This window comes from Staurois parvus, unplaced genomic scaffold (genome assembly GCF_062004578.1).
Source record: "Staurois parvus isolate SC_StPar_1 unplaced genomic scaffold, SC_StPar_1.0 ptg000582l, whole genome shotgun sequence".
NCBI lineage: Eukaryota > Metazoa > Chordata > Amphibia > Anura > Ranidae > Staurois > Staurois parvus.
In genome coordinates, this window is record NW_028318378.1 from 87,438 (window position 1) to 102,277 (window position 14,840).

General features: G+C 44.2%; 1 protein-coding gene across 1 annotated transcript in view; it reads left to right on the top strand.

Moving 5' to 3' along the window:
* Nucleotides 1-796: 796 nt before the first annotated feature.
* The window catches only part of LOC149450096 (uncharacterized), an 83,207-nt gene continuing 69,163 nt past the window's right edge, over nt 797-14,840 (top strand). The window contains exons 1-4 of the mRNA XM_089692341.1: nt 797-2,777; nt 4,082-4,244; nt 7,789-7,884; nt 12,388-13,603. Of these exons, the coding sequence (XP_089548467.1) occupies nt 1,549-2,777; nt 4,082-4,244; nt 7,789-7,884; nt 12,388-13,603 (2,704 nt within the window). The 5' untranslated portion in view covers nt 797-1,548. The remainder of the gene's footprint in view (nt 2,778-4,081; nt 4,245-7,788; nt 7,885-12,387; nt 13,604-14,840) is intronic.

A 14,840-nucleotide genomic window follows, 5' to 3' on the forward strand; every position in this document is an offset into this window, starting at 1 on the left:
TAAACATCCCACACTGGTTAGATAACGAGGTGAAGCTGACATCGGTCTTATCCTATCACGTAGGCACCTCCAGAAGGACCTCCATCAGGATAAACATCCCACACTGGTTAGATAACGAGGTGAAGCTGACATCGGTCTAATCCTATCATGTAGGCACCTCCAGAAGGACCTCCATCAGGATAAACATCCCACACTGGTTAGATAACGAGGTGGAGCTGACATCGGTCTAATCCTATCACGTAGGCACCTCCAGAAGGACCTCCATCAGGATAAACATCCCACACTGGTTAGATAACGAGGTGAAGCTGACATCGGTCTAACCCTATCATGTAGGCACCTCCAGAAGGACCTCCATCAGGATAAACATCCCACACTGGTTAGATAATGAGGTGAAGCTGACATCGGTCTAATCCTATCATGTGGGCACCTCCAGAAGGACCTCCATCAGGATAAACATCCCACACTGGTTAGATAACGAGGTGAAGCTGACATCGGTCTTATCCTATCACATAAGCACCTCCAGAAGGACCTCCATCAGGATAAACATCCCACACTGGTTAGATAACGAGGTGAAGCTGACATCGGTCTAACCCTATCACGTGGGCACCTCCAGAAGGACCTCCATCAGGATAAACATCCCACACTGGTTAGATAATGAGGTGGAGCTGACATCGGTCTAATCCTATCATGTGGGCACCTCCAGAAGGACCTCCATCAGGATAAACATCCCACACTGGTTAGATAACGAGGTGGAGCTGACATCGGTCTAATCCTATCATGTAGGCACCTCCAGAAGGACCTCCATCAGGATAAACATCCCACACTGGTTAGATAACGAGGTGAAGCTGACATCGGTCTAATCCTATCACGTAGGCACCTCCAGAAGGACTTCCCAACAGACAAACAATAGGTGACTCCATTAACAATGCACACCTAGGAGGCACACAATGGGAGAAAGACACATCACACCTTAATAAACAGATTCCAGCAAGAGTCCTCAGCATTAGGTTGTTTTACTGATTATATCAACATCTTCTTAGAGTCTCTGAGTCTAGGAAGGAGGGAGATTGAAAACAGTCAATGCTAGTTTGGGGACAGGGACCCCAAATCTGTATCTTGGTCCTCCAGTTCTCAGAGTCTGTGTGTTTTGGGGAGATATGGACTTGAGTCCCAAGTAAGCTACTCCAAAGGTCCCCCCAGGCATGCACCAAAGAATAAAGCCCCCTCAGACACCAGGGCCATGGTCAGTAGGCAAGAGGCTAGCCTGTAGTCCCCTCCAAAAGCCCATGTCCCGGTTGGGTCTGTCACGGTGGGAACTTACATTTCGGCTATGCTCGGGTGTGAATGGAATGTGCTTGGGACTTTATAATCCCTTCGATGTTTGCTTTGAAGTAGCATCATGTTTCTGGAAAGTCGTGTACAAAGTCATGATGGAAGTCACCCATCTAGACCAAGCTGCCTGATGTGGGCGGAGTCCTGTTTGGGGAAACCAATCAGCTTCTGTCTAGTAATCCTCTTTGTCTTTGTATTTTAGTCCATGGCCGGGAGATGAGGAAAACCTCCGAGGATTGTCTCACTTTGTCTCCAGACTGGAAAGTAGAAGATGAGGACATCATACAGTATATTCTAGGAGAAAACCCGGCTCCCTCCAATGTCCATCCGGCCCCACCCAGTGTAGATGGACCATCAGATTCCTCGTATCCTGAGGAACCTCAGACTGTGTGGGACCGGGCCGGCCTTCCAACAGGGAAGAGCTTCTCCTGTACTGAGTGTGGGAAAGGTTTCCGTTCTAAATATGGTCTTAATGTCCATATAAGATCTCACACAGGTGAGAAGCCGTATTCCTGTCCTGAGTGCGGGAAATGTTTTTTAAGGAAGTCCCAACTTTACAGACATCAGAGGTTTCACACAGGTGAGAAGCCATATTCCTGTTCTGAGTGTGGGAAATGTTTTGTACTAAAATCAGATGTTGTCACCCATCAAAGACGTCACATGGGGGAAAAACCGCACTCCTGTCCTGACTGTGGGAAATGTTTTTTAAGGAAGTTCCAACTTTACAGACATCAGAGGTTTCACAAGGGGGAGAAGCCGTATTCCTGTTCTGTGTGCGGGAAATGTTTTGTAGTAAAATCAGATCTTGTCACACATGAAAGGATTCACAAGGGGGAAAAACCATACTCCTGTCCCGAGTGCGGGAAATGTTTTTCAGACAAGTCCTTTTATCACAAACATCAGAGATCTCACACAGGAGAAAAGCCATATTCCTGTCCTGAGTGCGGGAAATGTTTTTCATGGAAGTCCAGTCTGAACAGACATCAGAGATATCACACGGTTGAGAAGCCGTATTCCTGTCCTAAGTGCAAGAAATGTTTTTTAGACACTTCAGATTTTTACACACATCAGCGATCTCACAAAGGGGAGAAGCCACTTTCCTGTTCTGAGTGTGGGAAATGTTTTTCATTTAAGTCCCATCTTGACACACATCAGAGATCTCACTCGGGAGAGAAGCCGTATTCCTGTCCTGAGTGTGGGAAATGTTTTTCAGACAAGTCCAATCTTTACAGACATCAGAGGTCTCACACAGGGGAAAAGCCATATTCCTGTTCTGAGTGCGGGAAAAGTTTTTTACAGAAGTCTGATCTTTACAAACATCGGAAATTGCACACAGGGGAGAAACCGTATTCCTGTCCTGAGTGCGGGAAATGTTTTTCACAGAAGTCCTATCTTTCTGGACATCAGAGATCTCACACGGGGAAGAAGCCGCGTTCCGGACATGAGTGAGGGAAATGTTCCTCACTGAAGTCCTGTCTTCCTGTACATCAGGGGTCCCACACAACCCTGGAGGTGTATTAGTGCCTTGAGTGCGGGAAATGTCTTCTAGATGAATGTTGCTGGACATCCCAGCTCTCATGTGGGGAAGAAGCACACCCTGATATACACCTCAGATATACTCCATGGCTGATCTTCATCATGGAAGAAACAGTTCATAAGGAGATCAGAGGTCCCCAAAGACATGGATGAAGTGTGGGACCGGGTCGGCCATTGATAGCAGGAGAAGAATAAAAATGGAGTCCTGACCTGTCATTGGCTGAGTATATTTTGTGGTGGGAGATTTTGCATTCTATTTTTAAAAAATATTTAATTGTACAGATGTGACCGGCATTCGCCCAGCTGTGATGAATATTGGATGTATTTTATCTTTTAGATTGTAAGCTCTGAGGATCAGGCCCTCCTATCCCTCTTGTATTGATCTGTATTGTTGCTGTATTGTCTCCCATTATATTGTAAAGTGCTGAGCAAACTGTTGGTGCCATAAATCCTGGATAATAATAATAATTTCATACTCTGATTTATTCCATCTAGTGGCCAGAATGTAGTATTTTATTTTTACTCTGAGTTAATTTCAGGAAAAATCCCCCATTTTGGTCACTAGATGGAGCTGATGATCATAAGAAATCACTGTGTTAAAGTACGGCCAGAATTTGTCATGGCGGATGAATGATCATCACGTTTGTCCAACACATTTTCTTTAGGTAGTTAGATTCTTTCTTCAGGCACGGTGTCATACTAATCCCTGAGATCATACTCCTGCAGGTATGAGTACATCAGACATAGAAGGACAAAAGTCCAATAAACCAACAATATTCAACCAGTCATTGATTTAATATGGAAAATACCACATTTGGCCTTTAGACGGCGCTACGTTTTTTAGCAATAATCTCCATCTAGTGGCACATGTGGTATTTTCCATTTTAAATCAATGGAGATCATTCGACCAGCAAATATCCTAATAACAGCCATCATTCCCCCAGTCACACAGAAGGAATGGACACGCACTCTTGCTGGATAAATTGTTATGACATCTTTTATGAATGGACCCCTAAATGTAAGGAGATTCTTTTTATTTTTTTTATTGCATTTTACAAAATGTAATTGTTCATCAAACTTAAAAAAAAGACCATGAAGGAAAAATAAAAGTAATTAAAAAAATAAACTCCTCCATTGTGTTGATGATCAATGACCAGCAGGGTGATGAAGAGAAGACTCCGGCCTGCAATGTGCACTCATCTTACTTGAACAGCAGACATATTATAGCAATGTACAACCAAGACAGCCAACAAAGTGCTGAACGTAACAACATCTGTATATTCAACCGAGATATAAAGGAAGAGGTGACAAAAGGAGGTTCAGATCCATTCACACCACAAACCAATGCAGTCACCAGTCATTCCAAGGGAGATCAGGTGACCTGATGATGATGATTATTTTCTGTGTCCTCTGGAATGCCCGCTCTATCTGTAACAAACTCAGCTCTGTCCATGACCTTTTTATCACAAACTCCTTTAACTTGCTTGCAGTTACAGAAACCTGACTTCATGAATCTGACTCTCCCTCTCCTGCTGCCCTCTCCCATGGTGGTCTCCTCTGGGCTCTCCCAGGTCAAGTGGACAGAAAGGAGGTGGAGTTGGAATCCTCCTATCTCCTCAAAGCACTTTTCAGGTCCTCCATTCACCTCCCTCTCTGTCCCTCTCCTCATTTCAAGTTCACTGTATTTGTCTGTTCTCTCCAGTTTCTTTAAGAATTTCTGTGATCTATCGTCCTCCTGGACTGATATCCAGCTTCCTTGATGACTTCCCTGCCAGGCTGCCTTACTTTCTCTCTTCTGAAATTCCCACAATCATTCTTGGTGACATCAACATCCCTGTTAATCGTAACACTCCTGCTACCTCTAAACTTCTGAGCCCAACCACTTCTTTTGACCTAAAACAATGGACACATGCTTCTACTCACTCCAATGGTAACTGCCTCCACCTTGTATTCTCATACCTATGCACTCCTTGCAACCTCACCAACTTTCCTCTTCCTCTCTCTGATCCCTTATTAGCTTCACTCTCTCCTTGGCTTCCTCCTCCTCGTCTTCCAACTACCAGTTACCCGTAGAAACCTTCGTTATCTTAACCCTTCACTTCTTTTTTTGGCAACAGATTGTCTCTATGACAAAATCTCAGTCCTGTCCTTCCCCAACCTGGCCACTTCTGTCTACAATAGTTCACTGTTATCCACCGTGGACACATTGGCCCCCCTCACTACACACAGAATTAGGCCCCGACTGCTACAGCCCTGGCAAACAGACAATACCAGATGCCTCAAAAAACATGGCTGTGCTCCTGAGCTTTTATGGCGTAAGACTAGGATCCAGCAAGACTTTGACCAATATAAATCTGACCTTCAAAAATACAATTCTTGTCTCCACACTGCCAAACAGACCTAGTTTATCACTCTCATTAACAGCCTCTCACGCAATCCCCATCAACTCTTTTCTACCTTTAACTCTCTACTTCATCCTTCTCTACCTCCACCCACTAAATCACTCACTGCCCAGGAGATCGCTAATCACTTCAAAAATAAGATTGATACAATTTGTGACGAGATCTGCACTGTACAGATATCCCCCTCACCCTGACACTCCTTGTCCACCAGCCATCTCCCTCACCCTACACTCCTGGTCTACCTGCACAATCTATACTTCCCTTGTTCAACCCAGCTACTATAGAGGAGGTTGGTAAACTGTTTTCTAAAGCCCACCTAACCACCTGCCCCCTGGACCCTGTTTCCTCGTGAATACTAAGGTCACCCTCTGGCTCTATCCTTCATTCTTTAACTCATATCTTCAATCTCTCCCTTTCTACTGGCATCTTCCCCAACTCTCTAAAACATGCGCTAGTCACCCCCATACTTAAAAAAGCCTCACTGGACCTCACCAATCTTGGCAACCTAAGACCCATCTCCTTACTCCCTTTTGCCTCCAAACTCCTTGAACATCTAGTCTACAACCGGCTGAGCTGCCACCTTATTGAAAATAACCTTCTCGATCCCCTTCAGTCTGGATTTTGCCCATAACACTCCACAGAATCTGCTCTCCTAAAACTCACAAACGACTTACTAACCACTAAAACCAATGGTCACTATTCCATACTCGTACCTCTCCACTGCCTTTAACACAGTTGACCACCCCCTCTTCCTCAAAAAACTCTATTTACTTGGTCTCTGTGACTATACTCTCCATTGGTTTGAATCTTACCTATCTCACCGCACCTTCGGTGTCACTTACAACTCTACTTCCTCCTCTCCTACTCCTCTTACTGTCAGGGTCCCCCAAGGTTCTGTCCTTGGACCTCTCCTATTCTCAATCTACACTTCTTCCTTGGGTCAGCAGATAGCTTCCCATGGTTTCCAATACCATTTCTATGCTGATGACACACAAATCTATCACTCTACTCCTCAGCTCACCCCATCAGTTTACACACGTATCATCAATTTACTAACAGACATATCAGACTGGATGTCACTCCACTTCCTAAAACTCAATCTATCCAAAACTGAACTCATAATATTTCCTCCCCCATGTGCCTCTTCCCCTGATTTCTCAGTCAGGATCAATAGCACCACTATCAACCCATCGCTGCATGCCAAGGTGCTAGGGGTAACCCTGGATTTTGAACTATCCTTTCAGGCCCACATCTAATCCCTGTCCAAATCATGCCACCTCAACCTCCGCCACATCTCCAGAAAATGCCCCTTCTTAACCAATGATACAACAAAGCTCCTTATTCACTCCCTGGTAATCTCTCAACTCGATTACTGCAACTCCCTCCTCATTGGCTTACCTTTACATAGGCTATCCCCCCTCCAGTCCATCATGAATGCTGCTGCCAGGCTCATCCACCTTACCAACTGTTCAGAGTCTGCTATCCCTCTCTGCCAATCCCTCCACTGGCCTCCACTAAGTGTCCTCCACCCCTCTCTGCCAATCCCTCCACTGGCCCTCACTCAATGTCCTCCACCCCTCTCTGCCAATCCCTCCAGTGGCCCCCACTAAGTGTCCTCCACCCCTCTCTGCTAATCCCTCCACTGACCTCCATTCAGTGTCCTCCACCCCTCTCTGCCAATCCCTCCAGTGGCCCCCACTAAGTGTCCTCCACTCCTCTCTGCTAATCCCTCCACTGACCTCCATTCAGTGTCCTCCACCCCTCTCTGCCAATCCCTCCAGTGGCCCCCACTAAGTGTCCTCCACCCCTCTCTGCCAATCCCTCCACTGGCCCTCACTCAGTGTCCTCCACCCCTCTCTGCCAGTCCCTCCACTGGCTTCCCGTTGCCCAATGGATAAAATTAAAAACATTAACAATAGCATATAAAGCCATTTATAACTCTGCCCCAAATTACATCACCGATCTTGTCTCTAAATATCACCTAAACCATCATCTCCGCTCCTCGAATGACCTCCTGCTCTCTAGCTCCCTTGTCTCCTCCTCCCATTCTCATCTCCAGGACTTCTCCAGAGCTTACCCCATCTTCTGGAACTCTCCAACCCAATTTATTAGACTATCGCCTACTCTGCTCACTTTTAGGCAATCTCTGAAAACCTCTCTCTTCGGGGAAGCCTATCCTGCCCTCAGCTAATACTGGAATCATCTACTCCTCCTACCAGTCCATTCCCCACAGTTACTACCTTTTGTACTACTAGCCTCTTCCTCCTAGATTGTAAGCTCCCAGGATCAGGGCCCTCCTTTCCCTCTTGTATTGAACTGTATTGTTGCTGTATTGTCTCCCGTTATATTGTAAAGTGCTGTTGGCGCAATATAAATCCTGTATAATAATAATAATATTCTGTTTGTAACATTATAAAGTATCAGTTTGAGTTCATTGTATGACAACGTTGTTATGTTACAGAAGACGTGAGATAAGAAGTCTCAGTATAATGACCTCATCTTTTTGTAGGATGTATAGGTAGATTTTCCTTCTCCAGAATCACTTAATACATTATTTGCAGTGACGTTGGTACAAGTTTGTCTGAAACCAACCCGTCAGGAAAGCCGTTATCTGGTAATGTAGTGATGTCCTTACTAGCCAAGGTTAAAGGTCAACTCTTGTCATGTTCCAGAAGACCCAAATCCTTCCCAATCCTATACTGCCCCCTTCAGGTCATTGAAATCTTTATATAGAGAAATGACACCTAGTCTGAGGTCACTTTTAGGTGAAGATAAGCTTTGCCCACCTAGGTTTATGTGGGGATAAAAGTAAGAGACGGACAGAGAGGAGACCACATCACCAAAGAGACCTCACAAGACAGGAGACAAGGGGCAACAGACGGACACAGACACCCCCTGAAGTGAGCGCACTGAAAGCTGACATCACTGACACCATACAGTCCATATTGGGAACTAGAACTTTCATTTTCCTCAGATAACTTGTACTCCCCTTATATCTCCAGATACATTGTTTAGTCCGATAACGGTTCTGGTGAGCACAGGAGGGGATGTGACGTCATTTTACCTGCAGTATAAATTATTATCATTTCCCTCCTCTGGGGAAGATTGATTTTACATATCCCTGAAGCTGATTCTGGCTTCTAGTCAATGGTTTATCCGGATGTATACAGTATATATATGACAAGGCAGACTACTTCATGTAACATTACATCTTCATCTCAGATTGTAAGCGGATTGGATTGGCCTGTGTATGGGATTCCAGATCAAGTCATGGCAAGGTACACGTTGAGCGTTGAATATCTGGCTGTAGAGAGATCACGGGGGGGATTTGTATATCTGTTGTCACATGTTGCTGAGTTACTGATTTCTTACACGACATTTCCAGACAGTTGGATCTAATTCATTAATATTTGGAAGTAATTGCTGGCTTGTATTTCTCCCCATTATTGTGGATTAGATCATTGTACTGTTATCTTGTATTGTTTATTATTTATCATCACCTATTAGATTTCATCACCATTTTGTACTGATTTATATTACTAATAAATATATATTTTTGCACATTATTGTGTTTTATTTAGTCTTCCAATTATCACAAATACAGAACTGGGATGTCGGTTACTTTGTGAGAATTAGTAGGGAATCTCCTTCATTCCAGATCCCGCCTGTTTCCATGAATTGTATACGGATTATTTCCTCACAGATAAAGTTCTGACATATTTCGGAGATTATTATTTTTTATTATTATTATACAGTATTTATAAAGCGCCAATAGTTCGCTCAGCGCTGTACATTACAAAGGGGGACAGAACATGTGACAGAACAATACCAATACAATGCAAAACATGAGGGGATTGAGGGCCCTGCTCTTTCGAGCTTACAATCTAGGAGGGAGGGGATGGTGGCACAGGAGGAGATATCTGTGGGGGATGGAGTGGTAGGAAGAGTGGAGGAGGTCGGCAAGTTAGCAGGGGGTGGGGTAGGCTTCCCTGAAGAGATGGGTTTTCAGGGTGCGCCTAAAGGAGAGGAGAGTAGGTGATAATCTGATGGGTTGGGGCAGGGAGTTCCAGAGGATGGGTGACACCCTGGAGAAATCCTGGAGGCGGGCATGGGAGGAGGAGACCAGGGAACTAGAGAGAAGGAGGTCTTGTGAGGAGCGGAGTGTGCGTGTTGGGTGGTACTTGGATATTAGGTCAGTGATGTAGTTCGGGGCAGTATGGTGGACAGCTTTGTACGTCAGTGTTAGGATTTGGAATTTGATCCGTTGGGCAATCGGAAGCCAGTGGAGGGATTGGCAGAGGGGGGTGGCAGAAACGGAGTGGTTGGTGAATGAGTCTTGCTGTCGTATTCAGGATCGACTAAAACGGGGATAGCCAGCGGCGAGGCAGGCCAGTGAGGAGGGAGTTGCAGTAGTCGAGTCGTGATATGATGAGGGAGTGGATGAGCTGTTTAGTGGTTTCTGGGGTTAGGAACGTGCGGATTTTGGAGATGTTGCGGAGGTGGAGTCTGCATGTTGCGGAGGTGGAGTCTGCATGTTGCGGAGGTGGAGTCTGCACGAGTTTGTTAATGATTGGACTTGGGGCCGGAAGGATAGGTTGGAGTCCAGAATGACACCAAGTACTCTGGCCTGCGGGGCAGGTTTGATGGTGGCGTTGTTGGACGTGATGGAGAAGTCAATGGGGGGGGGTGGTGTCCGGGCTGGAGGGAAGACAAGAAACTCGGTTTTGGAGAGGTTCAGTTTAAGGAAGTGGAGCGACATCCAGTCTGATATGTCGCTCAACAGGTGTGTGATTCGGGCGGAGACCGAGGGGGTGAAGTGGGGGGTTGAGAGATAGATTTGTGTGTCGTCGGCATAGAGGTGGTAGTTGAAGCCGTGAGAGTGTATGAGTTGGCCAAGGGAGGAGGTGTAGATGGAGAAGAGAAGGGGCCCGAGGACGGAGCCTTGAGGGACCCCAACAGAGAGGGGGAGTGAGAGGGAGGTGGTAGCATTATAGGTAACGCTGAAAGAGCGTTGTGATAGGTAGGATGAGAGCCAGGAGAGAGCAGAATCTCTGAGGCCGAGGGAGATCCCACCAAGATTTGCCTACATTTAAAACAGACGGAAAAATATAATGGTGCAAGTACAGATATGTTATTGTCATTTTCTTGGTTCTGAAAGCGCTGTTGTCAGTTACAAATACAGAAAATGTGTGATGTGAGAAGTGTTCCTAGTAGATGGAGCCATTCTGGTGCTGAATCTGAAGCTATTCTGAGTCAGAGAGATGTCAGAGAATTGGTGACATTTCAGGGGATGTCTTTTGTGAAAGATAAGTTGGACATTAAGCAGGATATGAATGATTGGGTAACTGAAATGTGGAGTAGGATTCCAGGGTATACAAATGATATCTGCTCTGATGATTCACGTGTTGCTGGCTATCTGTATATAATAGCTGAGGATAAAACAAAGAAAGAAAAAGAAACACGGCTGCATAAATCTCGGCCAGAATTTCTTGATGTCATTTTTGAATTGGCAGAACAATTAAATAAAGCAAAATTGGATATCAGGCCAGAGGCTGAGAACGTTAAACACTTACAGAGAAAACTCCATGAGATAGAAACTCAATCTACAAACATTTCTGCTGAGATGGAGCAATTGTCAGATAAAATGTTCAATTTCAAGAAAAATTATTAAAAAAAAATAAAGAATTGATCGCTTCTTTAACCACTTCCAGTCTGGACACTTTCACCCCCTTCCTGTTCAGGCCAATTTTCAGCTTTCAGCACTATTACACTTTGAATGATGATTGCGCGGTCATGCAACGCTGTACCCACATGAATTTGTTAGCATTTTTTTAGGCAGATAAAGCTTTATTTTGGTGGCATTTATTCACAATTGGGATTTTTATTTTTTGCTATATAAATGAAAAAGTCCAAAAATTTTGAAAAAAAGTGTTTTTCTGATAAAATTTTGCAAATAAATAATATTTAATCATAAATCTTGGCCAAAATTTATTCAGTTATCTTTTTAGTAAAAAAAAATAACTCAAATTAGTGTATAACCAAAAATTATAATTTTCAAAAAAATGTTTTTTACATTTTTATTTTATTTTTTATATTATTATTTATGGGTTTTTTTACATACGGTCACCCTAGCAGTACAGTGTCACTAATGGTGACACTGTACTACTTGTGGGGGGTGATGAAGATTTTTTTTACACTGATTGCTTTTACACCCATAAAGGCTGTAAAAGCAATCATTTCTCCTTCTCTCTGGCTGAGAAATACTGTGTGAGCTGTGATTGGTCACAGGTTGTCACATGGTACAAGGCTGTTGTGAATAGCATTGTACCATGTGATCTCTGTTATCATTCACAGATTTCACACATAGTAAGCAATGATGTCAGAAGTGACATCTTGCTTACTACTCTGCATGTGATCACTGATTGGCCAATCACTGATCACATGATTGGGACCTCGCACAGAGGTCCAGTACAACGACCGGTATTCCACCATATCTGGAGGACACAGCGGGCACCGGATCGCATTGCTGCACGCTCCCAGGGAGCGTGCACAAGCAGGGGGCGGGGAGGCCATTTATAAACAGCCACCTGCCCCTACACTGCCTGTTCTGTCTCTCCATCTAGGTATTTATAATGTGCTCTATGTATTTTACAGTTGTGATGAGATAGTGATAACTTCAACCTCAATTGGATACCACAGTCAGTGACTCAATCGATGACATCTTGTAGATCTTGTGAAGTTTATTTCATAAACTGAGAGACTCTTACAAGAATGAACATTCGATAGGTCAAAAGATCATAATGTTTCCTGCTCCATGACATGAGGCTAGAGCTGCAATGCATTCCTGGGAAAGGGGGAGGGCTATCTATACAACATTAACTAAACCAAAGGAAAGGGAGGAGCAGAGACAAGATACAGAAAACACTTAAAGGCATATGACAGTCATGTGAAACATGACACTGCCACCATCCAGCTGTTTATATACAACGGCTGGATGGGAGGTGGTTAAGAAAGAATCTAGATCAGATCTCTGAGGATTTGTCTGACTGTAAAGGGATAAATTCAACTTTAGAAATGAGAATGTGAAAAGCTGAGCATTGCGAATACCCATCTCCAGCATGAGGTAGATGTCCAGAACCGCACATATCAGCAATTGGTACCGGAGACACAGGAGCTAAAAGCCAGCAGTACAAGGGTTACACCTTCTACTTGGCAGACTACAAATGTCATTGAACCCTTTAGCAGCTCACACCCAGACCATTCTATGAGGCCTAAAATTGTAATCCCATTAAAATCAGAGGCTTCAGAATCTGAGAGTAACTACAGTGACCCCCCAGATGAGGATGAAATGCCTTCCAGTAGGGAACATTATCTTCCTAAATTAAGACCCATCTCACTTCATAAACACCCCAAAAGTGAGAGAAAATCCCAGAGGCCTGTGTATGATACCACCAAAGTGATACCATTCCTAACAGAAACTGTGGGTCTCTTTACTAAGAAAGGATCTCCTTCTATAATTGATCACACAGAAACCTACGAGGAGGTGATGATGACCCGAAGTTTGAATTCTGACAAACAGAAAACTGAATTTGTCCCATGGGTGTCTCAGCCAAAGCACAGGAATTTCTTGACTTGCCTCAGAGACACGGGTGTAATAAGATGGTCTGAAGTGGTATCAGAAATAAAAGCAGAATTTGGTCCCTACCGCTCAGCTACTGCTGATAAAAGAGACATTTTGACTTTAAAATGTCGGCCAAATCAAAGTCCCCGAGAGGTTTTGTCAGTTCTCAAGAATGCCTACAGCCTGGCTGGAAAAGATCCTGATTATGACAGCCCTGAATGTGTCCAATTGTTTTATGATGCTTTCCCAAATAAAAAAGAAATGATTTTGGCCCGAGATTACAATCCCAGAAAAACTCTGGATTGGCTACTGACAGAGAGGACCGCCCTCTACGCTGGATTACAGCATGGGGAAGAGTCTCAGGGCAGGAGATTTACAAAGCCCACAGAAAACATAGCTGAGACTCAGATTAAAAAGGATCCCAGAAAGTTTGAATCCCCAAAAAGGAGTTATGCTGAAGTTGTTGAAGATCCAGACCTCTCAGTCAGAAGAAGTCTAAACCCAATCTGGATTTCAAGAAGGTCCCCGTCACTGACAACTCAGACAAAAAGCATCAATTTACTAAGCGACAGGAGAAATCAGGGAGGTTATTACCGGAACTACAGGTCCAACCAGAAAAAGGTCCAATCTGGTTCTGAAACAGAAAGTTCTGTCAGATCCCAGACATCCACTTCCAAAACTCCAAACCCAAAAGTCCATTGGAAAAGTAGAAGTAATCTATATGAAGCCTGGAGCAGATGCAGGTCAGTTCAGTGTATTAGCAGAACAAATGGGGGAAATAACCAATTTCTTCACTGCTAACACTAAGAATCCTTTTTTCGGGAATCCCAATCCTGCAGAAAATCGTCCTCAGTAGGAAGCAGGAATGAACAGGTTAAAGCATCAAACAATGATAATGCCTGTAATGTCCCGATAAACAAGAGAGCACAAATGAAGCCAAGTGTCTGTATGTCTGAGAAGGATTGAACCTGTCCTATGCCAAAAGGTAAGGGGGGGGCAGAATGTTTGTGTTTCTGTATTACAGCCCACAGAATCCTCCACAATGAAAACGTGACAAGCCGTCCAAGGAGCTTCCATGTGAAGAAGAAGGGGGGGTCAGCGGATGAGACAAAGCATAAAGACACCTTCACTTCTCACCCAAGGTACCTCTGCCCATTACAGGACATTGACAAAAGGTATTCCATTGAAGTGGAATGACATCATCATTTACCAAAGATCATGGCTTTATTAGACACGGGGAGCCAAGCAACTATTAGAACTCAGAAAGATTTCCAACAAATCCAAGACTTCTCTTCAGGGAAATATAAAGGTGAAAAGTTTCCCAGCAAAACCTGTGAGTGTATCCGGTACAGCCATGAAGGTATCAGGTACGGCTTGGCTACATTTCATAGTGGGAAATAAAAGAATCTGCCATCCCACACTGCTAGTTGGTTTGCCCTATGACCCCTAATTATTGCTATAGATCTCCTTCAGAGATGAAACCCTGTCATTGATTTTATCAGTGAGGTTATATGGTCACAGGTCAATGTGCCAATTAATTATGAGCACTCCCAATCCTATCACAATCTGTGTAACTGCCACGTGATGGAGGAAAGACCGGACTCTATTGAGGTCCATTTCAGGAACAGCCAAATTCCACATGTTTCCTTCTTACAGGCAACACCTACCTCCACCTTATGTGGACAGGAGGAGAACACCAGATGTGTGTCCCCTGAAAGAGTCAGAGATGTCTGCCTGGAAGGGGACGTTCTATTCACCTCCATAGAGAAGATACTGACTCTACTGGGTTCAGTAATCATACACAATTCCTAGCAAGGATTGGAAAGGTGAATGAGGATGTGTTCTTTCCCTTCAAAGTCAATGACCTGGGAAGAACTAAAAAGGCTAAACTGGCTTTACACCGGGAAATAGTTACATTAGTAGAGATCTACTAACACAAATGTCTAATC